Below are 19,572 nucleotides of genomic sequence, written 5' to 3'. Positions count from 1 at the left end.
ATTCTGTCTGTCGGATACCTCGACAACATGTATGGAGGTAAAGGACATCCATGCACTCTAATGTAAGTGAATTTGGGAAACTGAATGAACCAAGCACCGTACCTCTTGATGAATTCCTGGGCATCCTGAGATAATCTGTTGTGAATCCCTCCTTGCAACGTCCTTGTGATGTTCATCGTGAAGGTATCATTAACTAACTTGTAGTTTTTCCCTGGCGGATGATGCAAGTAGGCATAGGAATCACAAGCTCTGACCTCGCCGGGTCCTCTTCCAATCATTCCTCTGTGAGGTAGTCCTGCGTACTCAACACTCCTGATCAAAGCATAGATGACGTATGAACTCATGTGGAAGGACTTAGTAGCCCTGAGTCTCCTCAACTGTACGTCTAAGCAATGGCTAATCATCCTAGCCCAATGTATCGTACCTTTACCCTGAACAATCACCTGGATGAAGTAAAACATCCACTTCTCAAAATAGAAGGCATGAGGTGCTCCTGTAACTCGGTTGAGCATGGTAATCAAATCTCTGTACTCCACCTGGAAATCAATCCTGTGCGGTGTGTTCGGGATCTTGCTTAGACGGGGACGACTCTTGAGTAGCCAGTTCTTGTTAATTATGCTTAAGCAAGCATCTGGATCATCATCGTACATTGACTTGGCTGCTTCTATGCTCTTGTATATCATGTCCCTGTGCTCTGGAAGATGGAAAGCTTCACTTATAGCTTCCTCTGAAAGGTACGCCAAAGTGTTTCCCTCATTGGACACGATCGTTCTGGACTGTGGATTATAGTGTCGGGCACATTCGATCATCAACTCGTGGCACTGAATAGCTGGAGGAAAACCGGCCGCCTTAATGATGCCACTCTCTATTATTCTCCGGGCGACAGGTGATGGCTTGCCAATGTAGGGGACCTCTCGAAACCTCTTCGTGCTAAAGTTCCCCAAGTTTGTATCTCCAATGTTGCTCCACTTCGACACGATCTTGGTCTCCACTTCTTCGGTCTTCTGATCTTCTTTCATGAGAGCTGAGCGACTGGTGGATGCTCCCGCCTTCGGGGTCGCCATACCTACACAACATTTCATTATGAGAACTATATTTTGCAATGAATAACGTAGATTAGAGAGATAAAGTTTTTAGGAAACCTCATGATAAGTCTTTAGAGTTATCATTTCCTAAAAAAAATGAAAGATTGAACTAAGAAATTCAAAATTCAAAATTTCAAAACTTAAAATATGACGATGAATAAATAAAGCAATAAAAATCAAATCGCCATACCTCAATAGAGAGCTAACTCTAGAATGCAAAAAGACAAAATTCGCCTAGGCCAAATTGAGGTATGAATGATCTTTAACGTTATCTCCTCAAGAAATCAATTTCGCCACCTTTGTCTTCAATGTGATCTTCAAGTTCACTTTTAACTTGGTCTTCAAATCTTAGCAAATTCGCTCAAATGAAGAGCTATCGCACCACCTTTGATTACTAACGCCACCTTGGATAAATGGAAATTCGCACCACCTCAAACACACTTCGCACTTTCCTTCGTCTTCCTCAATTCGCATGTAGAAAGGTAAAATAATGATGTAGAAATGATAGTTTTTACCCCCCCTTATATAGCGCTCACATCACAATTCACCCTCAAGGCCGACTTGATAAAATAAAGCAATTTCAAACGATTTTTAAATAAAATAACAAGGCCGACTTACATGCATGAGCGTTCTTATTCGACTTTTAATTATTTAATTCATTAATTAATTAAATGCCTTTTATTTTAATTAATAAATTTCGATTTTTAAAATCAAGGCAAAATAATTAATTAATGCAAAACGCCATATTAAATGCCAATTAAATAGGACTTTAAATTTTATCGAATTTTGGCATTAAAAAAAAAGGTTTATTTGGCGCCAAAAATTTGAAAATGAAGTGGACGTACCTCATCGCCCTGGTCCCTTGGAGAGGGACAGGAGCGATTCACCATTTTTGTCATGATTCTTGCGTTTTCAACGTTCAACTCCTTCATTTCCACGTTCCAAATCGATCATCTTGTTGGGTTCTTCGAATTAGATTGCCTTGCATGTGCGCATGAGTGTCTTTAGATGTATCATCGCCCTTGTCCCTTGGAGAGGGACAGGAGCGATCTCCATGTTTTCACGTTCATCTTGCATCTTTGATCTTCGAACTTCTATTGCTAGGCGAATAACATCATTGCTAGTCCATTCCATGCACGTCCCACTTGCTTTTGCAAGGTACCTTTGATGTTATAAGGATCATCGCCCTTGTCCCTTGGAGAGGGACAGGAGCGATCCATGTTTTTTCTCCATTTTGAGTTCAAGTTGGTAACGTTTAACCTTGGTTCATTGTTTATTGCCTTCGAAATAACGTCCTTTACCTCGTCCATCCTCGCCTTGCCTTGACTTTGAAGGAGTATGAGTGTTTTTGATGAAATCTCTTTGGTCCTTGTCCAAAGGACAGGAGCGATATGGACTCCTTAGCTTGATTGATAACGTTTGGACGTTCAAAACTCTTGCATGTCATCCTCAAAAGACGTCTTGAACCCTTTACAACCTTGTGAAGCCTTGACTCAACGTAATTCTTGCATGAATTGATCAATATACTCAACATCGCTCTGGTCCCTTCCTGAGGGACAGGAGCGAAATTCATCATTGTGAGCTTGTTCTTGTTTATTTCAACTTACAATTATCTTCAACGCGTGTAATGACGTCCTTTCGATCCTTGGGGTAGCTTGATATTTGCTTGTCTCTTGAAATCTATGCCTTAATGGAAATATCGCTCTGGTCCCTTCCCATGGGACAGGAGCGATCTGGGGTCTTAGAGCGCAAATCCTTCCAACGTGACGACCTTGATGCTTGTGTTTGATTAAAAATGTCTTAAGACGTTCCTGCCACCTTGTTCCTTGTCTTGGATCGGTCTTAAACTTGAGGGAAAGGCAACATACTCACTGTATCGCCCTGGTCCCTTGGAGAGGGACAGGAGCGAACTTGCTCTTGTGGTCTTCATTTCACTTTGCTAGCTTCCAAATTTATATTCAACGGGTTCGTAATGCGTCCTTCCATTCATTCATGCCTTGGGATCGATTGAAACTTGGCAAGAAAATCATTTATAACAAAAATCGCTCTGGTCCCTTCCTGAGGGACAGGAGCGAACTAGGCATTTTGGGACCCTTGTTGACATTTTAAAATATTCAATTTATATTCACTGAGTTCATTTCACCGTCTTCCTTGCCACCAAACATGAACTTGACTTGATCTTGGCCTGGATTTTGCCCAATGAAGAATATCGCTCTGGTCCCTGGGAGAGGGACGGGAGCTATAATGTACTTCGCCCTGGTCCCTTCCTGAGGGACAGGAGTGATTTTAGCATTCTGGACCATTCTTCTTCATATTTGCACTTCAAATTATATTCATCTGATAAAACATCTTCCTTTGGACCTCTTCAAATCGTCAAGTCGTCGAAATCCCGCAAGGACAAAGCAAAATTGGATTTGTAGCTCCGGTCCTTCACTGAGGGACAGGAGCGATTTTGCTCCTGGAGGCATTTCTGTGCTCATGAAAATCTTCAATCTATATTCAATGGAAAGATCTCGCCTTTCTCCATTACTTCCAACTCGAAATTCATCTTGACTCTGCAGGGACAGTAAGATATTTGAAAACGAGCTCCCGTCCTTCACAGAGGGACAGGAGCGATTTTGCTCCTACAGGCCAAAATAACATGATTTTACACATTTTAACACTTCACAAGGCGACAACAAGTCATTTCCAATGCCTAGGATCAAAATAAAAAAAGGTCAAAATTTGGTCAAAAATATTCAATCGGACAAAAATTCACATTTCATCTCCAACACTTAGACAAATTTAAGCTTTGCATCAACATTCCAATTGAAAATTAGACCATTCTGGCGAATTCATTACATTCAAAATTAGCATCCTTCGAAAAGGAAGCTCAAAAGCCCTCAAAACGACTGGATTCTGGCCTGAAAAGACAGAAATGAAAACCCTAAGGGTTGACCCTAAATCCAGACAACTGACTGACTAACAAAATCCTAAAAACGAAGGCGAAAAACGAGGAAAAAACGAGCAAAAAGAGGGGGTCCCCATTTGCGATGGGGCGATGTGTGAAATGGTCACAACACTACCCCAGCTATCTATTGGTCGAATTTTCCAGAGAAGACATGTGTCCTTAAAATGTAATTTTATCATTGGTCAAGCATTAAATGTTATGTAATGGTTGTAACAAACCCTAATTAGGGTTTTCATTGTTGAATCTTGGCCATTGATCTCAAATTGATCTTAGCCATCAAATTGTATTATGGGCACTATATAAGCCTCGACTCTTCATTTGTAAAGGCTAATAGAGTTAGAGAGGAGTTAGTGAATAGAGAATAGTTAGAAGGCAGTTAGAAAGAAGATAGATAGAGAGTAGTTAGAGGGTGAATAGTCAGTTGATAGAGTAGCAATTAGAGTAGAATAGGAGGACAAGGCAAGAAATTGTTGCCATTGATTGTAAACAAACTCCATTTTCATTGAAGTAATGGTGAAGTGTGTCATTTCTTGCAATATGCATGGTTTCTTGTTGAATCTTCAATTCTAGATGGTAGATGATTAGATCGAATGAAGGAAATTGTTGAATGCACCTGTGTGGAATCCGTTTAATCCATACCACTAGCCTCTTATTGATTGTAAGGACACCTTGTGTGGTCAACTGGAATGAAATGAGCTTAATCATAAGTCGTTACACGTCTATTGTTTCATGCATTTTCTTGAATGGTGATCATTGTCAGATGGTGTACGGTTTAAACATATTGGAAGCCTCCCTTAGAAGATCGCACTGAGTTGGTGTTGAATTGTTCAACCTGATGGTGAGACCCATCCTAGTAGGAATCCACCTAGTCATTCATCCATCTTCTCGCATTCTAGGTAGTAGAGTAGACTTTCTGAACCTTGTATCTTTTGCCATTTGTTTGTCTTCCAGTTAGTTAGTAGGACTTGTGATTCCAGCAAATCAGACGTTCAGGTCATCAAGTGTAAGTCCCCTTGTGATTCCAGCAAATCACATCATACCACAGAGAGCTTATCCACACGTAGAGATCCTACAACGAAGAACCTTGAAGTCACCCTGATTGATCCTTTTTGCGATATCTTCAGCATTCAGAGGCTTTACTCAAGAGAGGATAAGGTACCTTTAGGTATTTTATTCTGTGTTCGCATGTGCGTAAAAAACACATCAATAGAATTGGTGCTAGAAGGAGGGCATGAACGCGATATATGTTTGAACAACTGATCCTATCAATCCGCAAGGAGTTATCCAGGACTTTTGTCCCTCCTCCCGCGCTCAACAGAATTGGCGCTAGAAGGAGGGCTTGAATGCAATGAATGCGTAAACAGTTGGATTTCGAAATTTTATCAGTTTATGTTTGCAGGAGTTATCCAGGACTTTTGTCCCTCCTCCCGCGCTCAACAGAATTGGCGCTAGAAGGAGGGCAGAGCATTTGAACGTCAGATCCCGTCAAGTCACATCGCATTTGAAGAAATAATCTTAAAGCTTTTTACCCTCCTCCACGCTCGACAGAATTGAAGCAGAAGAAAGGTGAGCAAATGCGAACTCTTGAATCCAAGGAAGATCAGTGGAAAGCCTTTTCTCAAACACTCGATGGAAGTGATACAAAGAAGGAAGGTGATCGTTGGGTCGTCAGTTGGACTTGCGGAAACAAGGAATCAAGCTGGAACCAGTTGAACGTTCAAGTTGAATCTGAGATATTCAAGATCTCCCTTATTCCAGAAAATCCCCAAAAAAAAAGTGAAAAAGAGAAAATCCAAAAAAAAAAAAATCAAAAATCAAAAATCAAAAAAAGATTTCTCAATGGAGCAACAACAGTTTCATGAGGAGCAACAAGTTGATTTTCCTGAACTTTGGTGGAGATTAGATACACAACTTTATCCATGCAGATTGTCCGAGTTTGCAAAACCAGGGCAGTGTGGAGTTCACGAGACAGAAGAACATGATGAGATGCATTGCTTGAAGTACTTATCAAGGATGGAATCGGCAGCACAGGGAAAAATCTTCTTTTGGGATGTCCCCAGGCCAGAAACAAAAGAAAGCAATTTCAGTGTCCTAGAGAGCAAGGATCCTCTTCTAAGCTTCATGTGGTCAGGATAATGATGGCAATGAATGATCTTGCTGAATATGTTGGCAAGAATGCTAAAGAACCCGAGGATGAAAGTGAGAAAGAAGATTGGATGAAGGAGGACTTCCAAGCTCAAAGGATAATAATAGACTCCGTGAAAATCACTTGGTGCTATCCATCTCCATGAAGAAGACCACTAGGGAGATATTCACCACATTGGAAAAGATGTACGAAGTCAACAATACCAGCTACATACTTGCTTTAAGGAATCAGCTCTCTTACATCAAATTAGAGAAAGAAGAACCTATTGCTGCTTACTTCATGAGAATCTTTGAGCTAAGAGATCAACTTGCTACCGTTGGGAAGAGCGTTGAAGACAGTGACTTATCTATGACTGCCCTAAATGGTCTTCCTCCCTCTTGGGAACCGTTTGTTCAAGGAATCAATGCCAGAGTTGAGCTTCCTAAGTTTGATCAATTAATGGGAGATTGCATTCAAGAAGAGTCTCGACTAGCTGCAAAAGGAAAAATTAAGAACCCTTATGATGAGCAACATGTCCTCTTGGCTAAGAAGGAAGGCAACCATTGGAAGAAGAATGATCTCAAGAGAAATAGAGATTTCAGCTCTTCTACCCCTCATTCAAGGAAGAGACCAAGAGACTTATCTCACATCCGATGCTTCCGATGCTTCCGATGCAACAAGCTTGGCCACTTTGCAAGGGACTGTCAAACTCAGGACGAACAAGAAGATGTAAACATAAATGAAGTATCAAATTCCCACAATCGTGAAGATTTCCTCTTTTGATCTATTGGTTTGTGATCAATCCGTAAGTTAAAACTTCTGATCATGTTGTTTTATTTCAGTAATGATGTATTGGAAACTAACCGTTACAGCTGTTCTAGAAGGAAAATTTTCAGGTCCTCAAGCATGATCCAAGAAGGCCCACTTCAGCTCATGCCATCGGATCTAGATTTGAAAGTCTACTCAAACTTTCAAACTTTCTCTTTATTAAGGATACAAATTGATAAATTCTATTTTAGATTGATTCCAACTTTAAGCCAGGAAATTTGTTGTGGATTTATCATTTAGATAGGGTTTTAGAGGGAGTCTCATGATACTGTCAAAATACCTTATTTCGTTAAATCTTATTGCTGGTTTTCTAAACTTTGTGTTTCAGCTCTAATGATGGATTTAATAAGAATATGTCTAATGTATGATCTCTACTTGATCATAGCAAAGTTGTTTCCTTTCTTCTAATCATTATGGAATTGATAATATGTATCTAATTTTCCTTGTCTATTGCAAAATGTTTATTTATGATGATACTAACCATGATACACTGGGTGTATCATCCAGGCTCTGCGGAGTGCAAGGTGGCAGTTCTCTCTCACCCTCTGCGGAGTGCAAGGTGGCAGTTCTCTCTCACCCTCTGCGGAGTGCAAGGTGGCGGTTATTTCTCACCCTCTGCGGAGTGCAAGGTGAGTTCACCCTTTGTGGTGTGCAAGGTGACAGGTTGTCCTTCTTTGTGAAGAAGCTTATGTATCCTCTGCGGTTGTGCATGATTTATGTTGTATGGTTATATGTATCTTTGAGTATTAATTATTGCAGGTGTGCATAATGGATATCATGGAAGGAATCCATGACTGTATTCTTTGAATCCATCCTCTGTGAATGTGCATGATGGATATCATGAAAGAAGTTTATGATGTGTATTTGTGTATTCATTTCCTGCAGGTATGCATAATGAATATCATGGAAGAAGTACATGATGTATATTGAATTCATCTTCTATGAGAATGCATGGTGGATATCATGAAAACAGTCCATGAAGCGTGGTCACGATGTAACTTGATTAATCAAAGGGATCTTCCCTAGTTAAGAGGGAGTGTTGAAAATGTAGCTAGGTCGTATCCCTTGATTGGGCCGACCTAGCTTGGTAAATTTTAGATGTGGCCTTCGGCCTTAAAATTTATTGTGTAATTTGTAAATTCAATAGGTCAGGACCCATTCATATGTAACTTGTAAAGGGTTATTGGTTAGGTCCTAACCTATGTAACTTGTGGTTATAAATGGGTTTGACCCTATAATGTAACTTGTGACCATTGGAGATTGGTCCCGCCTAGGCACATAACACACTCAAAGGGCAAACGCAAATGTAACGTGTGGAAGCATGGACCTATTCATGTAACTTAAACTAAAAGCATTATATTTTGGCACCAAAGTCCTTAGCCGACTAAGGCAAGATATAATGCTTGTACCTCCTATATAATCAATGCATTGTAATCCATTTTATAGACAATAATGTGCACTTGATCAGCGATAACCACTCTGGCAGCAAATTCAATGTTGAAGTTAGCGAATATTCTCGAAGAGTCAGCTAACACATTCTGAGTGACAACGAATTCACATTCTTGTAAATCGGCAGACTTTTGATCCAAGAAGCTATCCTCTTGTTGTGCGAACTATATCAAACTGATCTGCCCTAAGGTCTGCCCTACATCTGATTGGAGATTCAGTCAAGTTCAAATCAGAACTTGTGATTCAGATAAGTCAATTCTGTCATGCCCTAGGTGGGAGAATTTGTATTTGATTATCTTCTGACATTAATCTAATCGGATCTAAGATCTTTGGTTGCTGGGTTTTTCCTCCAAGAGGGAGGTTTTCCCATGGGTACATGTGTGTTATGCGTATGAATTACTTTGCATTCTGATTTTCTGTTATATACTACTAATCTGATTGCTAAAACTAACATCCAGCATCTTCAGTAGTTCTTTCCTTTCCTTAAATCCGGACTTCGACATCACAACTGTACGAAGCTTGAAGTTAGATTTAGGAAAATAAATAATGCTCTTGATAAAATTCTTGACTTTCTAAAGGTTTTAGCTAATTAGAGCATAAAGTCAGGAGAATAATCCATACTCTTGGTAGATTTTAACAATTAGATTCAAAGTGTGACAACACTAGGGCATGAAAACCCTCTATAAAATTCATTAATACCTCCTTATGCTTAGAAAATATGCAAACGAAAATGCAAAGGAGTATACCGGATCAGTGATGACTAAGGAAAGGTGTGAAAGGTTGTGTTTTCACACAAGGTATGTTTGAGGACACCTTCCGTAGTCAACAATGGAGGTCACAAATCTGAAGACAAGCTGCAACTAATAAATTAACTTCAAAAAACATGTTGCAATCCTTCAAAAATATGAACAAACTTGATAAAAATCAGTCTTGATGATGAAAACAATCATATCTAGGAATGTAAGTGTGGCTGGTAAAAAATAAATTTCTGAGGGCAAGTCTGAAAATTAATTACTTCAGACTTACCAGCACCTTGCAAAGTAGTGAAAAATCCTTGAAAATGATAGAAAATAACTAAGGAGTTAGCTCCAATTAAAATCGCCAAAGTGGTTAGGTGGTTGGAAATGAAGATTTTTGAGAACAACTGCCTACAATGGAGTTTTCAGACCAGCAACAGGGATAAAATGGTCTGAAAATTGCATTAAAACTCCACAAAACACCTCCAAATGCAAATCGCCTAAGTTGGAATTGGCTGGGCAATGAAAATTAAAGTCTGAAAATTGAGTGTGCAGCCAACAATGGAGGTCCAAATGTGAAGCAAACCTCAGATCTGAAGCAAATCAGCAAGATGGGAATGATGGCAGCCACCAAGTGTGAAGGAAATCACCCCAAACAATGGCACAAAACACCTCCAAATGCAAATCAAAATTTCCCAGCTATGGTGCCATTTCTAAAATTCTGAAAATGTCTTCAATGTAGCTCAGATCTGCAATAATGGAGGTCTGGAACAACAAGCAGCAATGGAGGAAAAAAAATCGCCAAACTCCCAAACACTAAAAATCGCCACCTTTCACCAAAAATCGCCAAACTTGGAAAAATTGCCAAATCTGAAAATGGTCTTCAACGGTAGCAAGGGAATGGATAGCCAAGCTGGAAAAAATGGAGGAGGAAAGAATTCTCAACCCAACACTTCACTTAACACTTTGCCAAAATTTGCCAACGAGGGAGAAAAATCGCCTTTCATGGAGACACCTGGCAGATTTAATAATAAATTAATACTATTGACTCCTCTCTTATATTTGCTTTTGCCTCTCACTTTCACCACACAAGCAATGTGGGATAAAACACTTGCTTATATACTTGTTTGGTAAAAACTAACTTGCTTCTAGAAGGTTAAAATATTAAATGCTCATTGCAAGTTATTTAATTTTGCTTTTAAAATTTTAAATAATTATTAATCATCATTTAAAAACAATAAAAAATGGGGCTCACTTATTAAATATTTCAGTTTTAAGTCAAAATTGAGCCTCCAGGGGAAAATTGATCTTTAGCTTCGATAAAAATCCATGCAAAATTTCATCAAAATGCATATAAAACAGGTCAGGGGAAAATTAATGGCAGTCTGGACAAGGAATCCATGCTCGAAATTCACTTTGTTTGCAAAAACACTCCCTGGTGGAAATTCGACCTCAGTCTTGATGAAAATCCGGACTTAAAACTCATCAAAATGCTCTCAGTGGAAAATCGACTTGAGTATGGACTGAGAGTCGCACAAAAATCTGCATTAACTTGTCACAAAACTTCCTAGTGGAAAATCGACCCAGGCATGGAATCATCCTTAACATTGTCCGCACTCCAGTCCGCATTCCTAGTGGAAAATCGATGGCAGTCTAGAAAAATCCCGACACTTAGCCAAATTTTAGCACTTACAGGGGAAAATCGATCCAAGCATGGATAAACAGTGGTGGAAAATCATAGCCAATATGGATTTCAGGGGAAACCCATGTGTAGTGTGGATTTTGAGTGGGGGAAAAGGGTGGGTAGTCTGGAATATGAGGGGAAAAGCACCTCTAGCATGGAATTTGACCTCCTAACCCTTGGAATATGGATTTCCCTTAGGAATTTGACATATTAACCACTCAAAATCACTTACAAACTTCAAAATTAGACTGGACTTAAAATTTTCCAAAAAAATGAGCGAAACGCTAGGAAATTATTGGGATAAAGTACGAAATTAATTTAAATAATACCTTAAGAGCGAGAAAACAACTCCAAAAGGTCTGGGAATACCTTGGCACTTTAAAATCATTGATGCGCATGTTTAAAAACACATTAACACTCAAAAGGTCAACACTTAGACAAAATTTAGGATCATTAAAATATCAACGTTTGCAACTTGATCCTATAACTTCAAAACCCTAAACGGCGCTAGGCATGAGCAAAACTCGGAGACTCGGGCATGGGAAACACAAAATTGCCCACTAAGCAGCCAAAACCCTAACCTAACAACGCAGCAAGCCAGAAAAGAGAGGGTCCCCATTAGCAATGGGGCGATGTGTGAAAAGGTCACAACAGGACCCTACATTTATTTACACGCATGGGACTTAGACTATATTTTGTACCAATAAATATTTGAAAATAAATATAAACAAACATATATGGCCTAGATGCAGGTCCATATTCATGTACACTTCAATATGTATTTTCATTATCAAAAAAAATAAAATATTAAGCTTTTTTTCTGTATTTAGTTTAAAGACTCGCTTTTAATTGCTGTTGTGCTTAAATCTGAACACGACAGAATCGTTGGACCCTACATTTATTATATGTATGGAACTGAGATTATATTTTGTACCAGTTGATATTTAAAAATAAATGTAGACAAACAAATATGACCCAGATGTGGGTTCATATTCATGTACAAACAGATATGATGTCCAGTCTACATTTATATCAGAATGCAGATACGTCTGTGTGTGCGCTTGTGTAGGTGTGTGCATGCGTACATGTGTGTGTGTGTTATGTTCTATGCCTTCTGTTGTAGATATGCATATTTGTATTTAGTATTTATATTTTGCTATATATGATATTGTGATTTTTTAAAAAGCTGTAACACTATCTATATCTTGAAAATTTTCCATATCCATATCCATTTCCATGCAACACTTCTATTGAGTTGAATACTATCAATAACACCATGTGGGCTATATGCAAACTAGTGCAAAAGAAAATTCAAGGGATTTTGAAGAAATATAGATGATTTCAGCTTTTATATACAATTCAGATTGTATGCCCTTTCATTTAGAAATGGCACAAGAATTTGATGAGTTGATTAGACAAACATTTTTTGTAGCGTCCTTTGTCCAGTTATAAAAAATAAATTTTATCAGTGACAGATGATTAATACATGGCATGCCAAATATCATTGGGCACAAATCTTCAATTTGCAAGGTATTTAATGTTTAGACATTCAACTGCAAACCTTAAAACTTTAAAAAGTGCCCCTAAAAGTGTATTCTAAGGATTTGAAATGCCTTGTTTAGGATCATGAGTTTCCATTATATTGTTCTTGATTTTGTTGTGCTATTTTTCTCATTCAGTTAGGAAACACATGTAAAAGTTGGATATATGATTGTATTGGTATTGCCACAAACATAGTCTTTGATGATATTATAAGCTTATTCAGTTGTACAATATTTCAGAGTGTTAAACTTTTTATGGACCAGCTAGGAGTTGAACCTAGGACTTCCCATTTGCTGTTGGGGTGCTCTACCATTGAGCTACTGGCCCTCTTGGTAACCAGTCCATCTTTGGTTCAGGTGTGGCTCATTTTCCAACACCTCCCCTTGAGCCACATTGTAGGTGCTTGGGGATATTATATTGGCCTGGCTTTGCTGACTTGGGTTCTGATACCATATTAAACTTTAACTGGACCAGCCGGGAGTTGAACCTAGGATCTCCCATTTGCTGTTGGGGTTCTCTACCATTGACCTACCATCCTCTTGGTGATCAGTCCATCTTTGGTTCCAGTCTGGCTCATTCTACAACACAGAGTCTGCTCAGAATTGTTATTGTATGGGATTCTATCATGAAAGCGTAATTTATGTTGCGATCAAAGTTTCTTGATAAATTGATTTGAAGATTTACTGAAATGTCTGAGTACAAAATTAAAAAATTCAGTTTTTCAGGTTACAAAATTTCTCTCTGGGTTTACAGACTAGTCACCATTTACCAAACAATCTTGGTGACCAGGGTATTATGCCTAACCTGGGGGGAGACCACCTGCTTAGCGAACTGGAAAACCCAATACACGAACTTCTGTGGAAACCTGCAAGATGTATGGACATACCTAATCAGGTATTAGGCTTTTGGGTGTTTGATGTTGGTAAAAACTGGCTCCTGCTTGGTGCAAGAACTTTTGCTTATGAATTTGATAGGAGAGAATGATTTTATAGCAGTGATTTTCAGACACGATAAGATGCTTCTAATTTTTAGCAACAATACATCAATCTTACCAACATATGTAAGCTTCTTTACAGCTCCATGCCAGATTGCAATTGGTAAACAGCAGTCATGTTCAGGTCTGAAAGAATGTATTTGTAACACGAAGTCTGAATAATGTGTGGATATTTTCTCATCTCTTTATGCAGGGTTGTGTTTTAGTATGCTCTCTGCATAAGCGATTAAAGTTAAAAGGCTTATATAGTCTTATATTAGGTAGTAAGTTGATGCTACCTCACTTTCTCCTGCATGGTGGCTAAAAGAATGCCTCCATGGTCATTATTGAAGTATGTATACATTGAGAGCCAAAATTGTAGTTTAGCCAAGCTTCTTGCTTGTGAACTAAATCTCACTGTTAAGCCATTAATTGCATATTGTTAATACTGAAAGGGCCTACAAGAAAGAGAATTTGGAGTTAAGGTTGTTGATAATGGGAAAACTACAGAGGGATTACCAATGGCTTGTCAATATAGTCCCATTTTTGCATATTTGCATTTCAAACTAAATTAACTAATCTTATTCTGTATGCTGCTCTCACAAGCTGTACTTAACCTCTTACATGTGATGTAACAGACGCACAACCTCTGAAAGTTTTGCTGTTAGCTTACCTTTTTTAGGGGATCAACATAAAAGCTTTTGCGTCTCCAAGTCCTTAGCTAATTAAAAAATGCAGTTGTATGAAGTTCTAATTATATATTCATATGCTGCTATTCCCATCACAAATTCTTAATGTTTATTAATAATATGGGTGTTGATAAGAGAGATGATTTTCTCACAGGTTTATTAGCGGTCATAAGTGCCTTTTGGATGTAACCATGAAAGAGTTTTTTACGTGAAAAAATGGGTGCTTTTTACTCTCTTTTTAATTTACAAATGACTTCTTGCATGGTCTTGTTTTACCAGAGAAAACGATCAAAGGAACAAACAAAAGCATGGCAGCAAGAAGTGGATCTACAAATGCTCCTGAAAAAAAGTCAAGCAAGCACGAGAATGAACTACCAGCTTTTAGTCCAGAAAACCTCCAGAATAACATGAGAGTTATTTATTACAGGTTTATTTCTTGCATTGCAACTCTATTTTTGTATATTTTATCATTTCTCTTAAGAAGTGAAGTTCTCTAAACAAGTAGACCAGAAATTTCTTATTTCCATTATCTGCCCAATTGAAATTTCATTGGAAGAGCTCCAGATGGAGCTTCCATTTGGCCAAAAGTCCATTTAGACAAAGACTAGCACTGTTCCTCTTGCAGAGTTCAAGTGCTAGAGTTTGTTATTGACATTAAATCATTGTCATGCAAAAATTATGACATTGCTCTTAATTGTTTATACTCATTTAAAACTTAAAACTTTTCAGACACACACTTACCCTCATGAGACAAGAAAATAGAGGATAACCGTGAAAATAAATTTCACATTGTTCACAATAATTCTAGGCACAACCAAATACATTAATGGAGAAAATCATAAAGCTTTACTTTAGGAAATTGTTTTAACCTGCAAATGGAGGGAGAGTTAAGCTTTTTTATAATCATTGTTTGTATATCGTCAATGAACACATTAAACCAATATCAGAATACTAGAATCAATTTGTTATAGTAACGCTATATCCATAAACCCCTCCATGCTCCTCCAATGGAGTTTGCATAAGATTTCTCATTCTAACCTAACAATTATAAAGGGAGGAAACACCTTTGTTTAAGATAGTAGAGGGAGGTAAGGTATGCTAGTGTGACACCTGGGGCTTTATATGAATAATAATCCAACATGTGGAAGATGCACACATCATCTGTCAAGTGAATATTGATGTACAGGCCCACCAGAATACTAGAATCATTTTGGTATAGTAACACCATATTTATAAGCTCCTCCAAAGGAAAGGAGTTTGCAAAAGATGTCATTTTCTAACCTTAACAATTATAAAGGGAGGAATCACCTTTGTTTATTGTAGTCGAGGGAGGTAAGGTAGGCTAGTGTGACACCTAGGCTTCCATATGAATAACAATCTAACATGTGCAAGATGCACACATCAACCTACAAGTGAATATTGATGTACACGCCCACTAGAATACTAAAATCAATTTGGTATAGTAACACTAGATATAGAAGCCCCTCTAAGCTCCTCCAATGGAGTTTGCATAAGGTTTCTCCTTCTAGCCCCTCTAAGCACCTTTGTTTATCGTAGTAGAGGGTGGTAGGTAGGCTAGTGTGACACATAGATCTCCACATGAGTGCATGTTCAAGATGCAAACATCAACCTCCAAGTGAATATTGATGTACGTGCCAACTAAAGTTGTCTATTTGTACTTACAAGTGAACATGCTTACATTGACGAGTGGACACATGCACACTCAAATCATTGGTTAGGAAACCAAGGTTGAGTTTATTTTACCTTTTTCTTTCTAATTTCCTAAATATCTAAGTAAGGACCTAAGTAAACTTAGTATAAAGTAAAAATAAATTTATGCTTAAGACATAAGCTAGGTATATGGTCACACCAACAAATTCCTTGTTTGCTTGTTTTTAACCATTCATCATGATAAAGGCATAATTGTAAGCCATTCTTATTTTGTAAGGATCTTGTAAAAACTTTTGGAATCATGCATCTTGTATTACTTTGTGTACCATAGAAAAGCTAAAACAGATATCATCTTTTTTGTGCCCCTCTTCCAAAACATGGTACTAGAGCTATAATTTATTTCGTTCTCAAATGTTACAAATTGATATCCTCTTCCTTGTGAGAGGGTTAATTTGTGAATTTTAATGGGCAATTGTTTAGTTAGTTTTTTAAGCCCAATTTGTTTCTTCAAGCCATTAATGTTTTTATTTTCTCCACTCAAATGCTCCTTTGATGCCCCACTTTACTTTTCCCTCTTTGTTGATGTGTTCAATGAATTTGTTTGACAAGACAAACCAACAATGCATTCATATCACTTGAACCTCGCCCTTGGAACCTCTCAACCCTAAGATGGATTTTTATGCCTATCACTCCTTGCAAATTGTTGACAACACCATCATCCAATAGACTATCTCCAACATCATTAGATGTATGGTTTGAGGATTCATCTTGCCCAGTCAAGGGCTTCTTGTAGCTACAAGTTGGGATAGATCATCATAGTCTAGTAGATAAGATTTGACGACATGTGTTATCTCTAGGAGGTAGAGAATGATGAGCTTTTTAAGTGTCTTTTGGATTGCAGGATTTGAAGGAGATATCACTCATGAGATTCTCTATGCATTTTAATGCCATTTTGATTTGGGGTTCCTGGACCTTTTCCTTAGAGAGTTTGCCACATGTAGGTATAGGGTACCCTAGGGTTACTAGGTTGATTCTCTACTCTTAGTGCATCTTAGACTTTGGTTGTGCTAACTAATCTTTGGGTATCATAGATTAACACACAATACATATAGGTTGATCATCTACTTTTAGAGCATTTCTTAAGGTGTCCTTTGTATTGCAAGATCCAAAGGAGGTATCACTCATGAGGTTCTCTATGTATTTTTGCCATTTTGATTAGAGGTTCTTGGTCATTTTCCTTGAGGGTTGGTCACTTTTAGGTGTAGGGTACCCTAGGGTTGCCGTGTTGATTGTCTACTTTTAGTGCATCTTAGATTTGGTTGTGCTAATCTTTCTTTGGGTATCATTGATTTACACGCTAATACATACAAGTTGATCATTTACTTTTAGAGCAATTTTTTTATGGTGTCCTTTGTCTTGCAATATTTGAAGGAGGTATCACTCATGAGGTTCTCTATGCATTTATTTTCCATTTTGATTAGAGGTTCCTGGTCCTTTTCCTTAATGATTTTGCCACTTTCATGTGCGGTACCCTATTTACCAATTTGATAATCTACTTTTCACAAATCTTAGATGTTGTTCGTGCTCATAAGCACTCGTTGGGTAACATTAATTCACACACAAATACATACAAGTCAAGGAGATGTTGTCTATCCTTGGATGTTGCTAGTAGGGTGCCTCAATCTTCACTCTCACGCTAGGCTTGTTGATCTACTTATTTGTAGTCTGAAGGGCCATCTCGTTATCTTACCTAAAGCTTAGCCAATGGTGGCAGAACCTATTAAAGATTTAGATCCTATTTTCAGAGATTACATGAGTAGTCTAGTTGATGGCCTTGAATCAGTGAATAATTTCCATAGAGGTTTCTTTGTAGAGGAGGTCCATAAGCGCTTTGAAGAATTACCCCTTGATTTCATTCCCTAGGGGAATAGGTCAGAAATATAGTTTGGTTGAAATAGTTTGTTTAGAGTGACACATAGGGTTCAATAGGGCAAGCCGGGGGATAAAATGTGTCAAGCTGATTACATTGAGTCAATACATTCTAGTATCAAAGCTAGACATGATTATTATATGAATATCGTGTTGCTTGGTATAATCAAGTCCATTGTGATAGGGGGGAATATAATCTTGTCTAGAAAATAGCTAGATCCATTCACTGTAGTTGTTACAATTGAAAATGTTGCCTTGGGGAAGAAGAATAGATCAAAGTTGTCATCAGCCCTGTCAAAGAATTTGCCACATCCGCAATAGATGTGTGCTACCTGTTGACGTGTATTTTGTACACAATCATACACAGAATAAAATACCCAAAGGCATCTTATCCTCTCTTGAGAAAATAGTCTCTAACTGCTGAAGATCTGCAAAAAGGATCAGTTAGATGGACTCCAAGGTTCTTTTAGTGGGGTCTCCACGTGTGGACAAGCTTTTTAGTGGTATGATGTGATTTGCTGTTTCCTCCAAGGCGTCTTACGGATTCCAAAGGTCGAAGATTTTACTAAACTAAAAGGAACTTTCAAAAAATAGCAAAAGGATAGGGTTTAAGGAAGTCTAATCTAGCCTAACCCTATGAACGACTTAGCATGAATGAGATTTGGCAAGACTCAACCAACTTCAATTTTGCCATAAGATAACAACTCAATTGAAATTAGTGCGATCTTCTAAGGTAATAATGATGTTCAATGCATCAAAGACCAAGGACACTACTAGGAAGGTACATATCCTAGATACGAAAATGCTTGAAGGTTAAGGACTCAAAATGTTCTCCAGTCGACCACGCAAGGCGTTCCTACAATCAGCAAGAAGCTAGTGGTTTGGATTGCGAATCCTACCAAATATCAAATCCCACACTTAGTCTTTCAAATTAACAAACTACTTTGATTGAGCGTGATTCAAGTACATCCAACAACCATGAAGATAACTTAAGAAATTTGCAACAAAACACCATAACTTCAATATTTTATTGATTTCCAAGTCATCATATACAACAATTGCTTGAATTTCTCTCTTCAAGACTCAATCTTGCTACAAAATAAAAATTGCTTCTAACTCTAATCTCTCTATTTCACTCTTATCTGACTATTCGATTATTAACTATTACACTATTATCAAATGAAATGAAAAATGGGGGTATAAATAGCATCCCCAGTTACAATGAAAGGTCCAGATTGAAAGTAAATCAACGGACAAGATCATAACACCTAAACCCTAATTAGGGTTTGTTACAAATGACCTCCTTTTTACTGAACAATATTAAATACATAGCCAAATATTAAATTTGGCACAAAAATCTAGGAGGTATCAACCAATGAGAAATAAGATGTCATGCCATCTGTAACAACCTTTCATCTAGAATCTTATTCCCTTTCCAATTCTCTTTCTTAGCATATGCAATGAATTTTGTCACGATTCCTTCGATTTCTGTGATTGGAATCTCGGGAAGATTCTTGATACTCTCTTCTAAGTGGATGACCTGATCGAATGCATCTAGAAGAGCTGCGTCCCAAGTAGGTTCAAGTTCCTTTGTTCTATCAATCAGGAGCATGGTGGCATACATCTGATCATACTGTTCATCTGTAACATCTGCGTCCTTGCGAAAGATGATCTTGATTCTATCCTCAAATTCCTGGATATCCACATCTGTCTCGACCTCGATCCTCCTGCCAAGAATGGTACGAAGTACCTCAAATACTCTGTCCTGGATCGGATTGATCACCTCCTCAACTTGACCACATCTAACACTGATGTCCTTGAAGAGAACACTCTTTATATGGAGTAAGGTTGACCACTGAAACAAACTGTGAGAATCACCTTCTAAGATCTTCTCTTGCGCTAAAATTCTT

At 38.1% G+C, this 19,572-nt stretch overlaps 1 protein-coding gene across 6 annotated transcripts in view; it reads left to right on the top strand.

The window, feature by feature from the left end:
- LOC131038119 (uncharacterized) overlaps positions 1-19,572 on the top strand; it is a 116,436-nt gene that overhangs the window by 68,128 nt on the left and 28,736 nt on the right. For all 6 annotated transcript variants that reach the window (XM_059213884.1, XM_059213883.1, XM_059213882.1 and 3 more), the window contains one exon: positions 14,342-14,489. In XM_059213884.1, coding sequence (XP_059069867.1) covers positions 14,342-14,489 — 148 coding nt within the window. The remainder of the gene's footprint in view (positions 1-14,341; positions 14,490-19,572) is intronic.

Source organism: Cryptomeria japonica, chromosome 11 (genome assembly GCF_030272615.1).
Source record: "Cryptomeria japonica chromosome 11, Sugi_1.0, whole genome shotgun sequence".
In the NCBI taxonomy this organism is placed as follows: domain Eukaryota; kingdom Viridiplantae; phylum Streptophyta; class Pinopsida; order Cupressales; family Cupressaceae; genus Cryptomeria; species Cryptomeria japonica.
The sequence above is the reverse complement of the archived record's forward strand: the minus strand, read 5'-3'. Positions and strand labels throughout refer to the sequence as shown.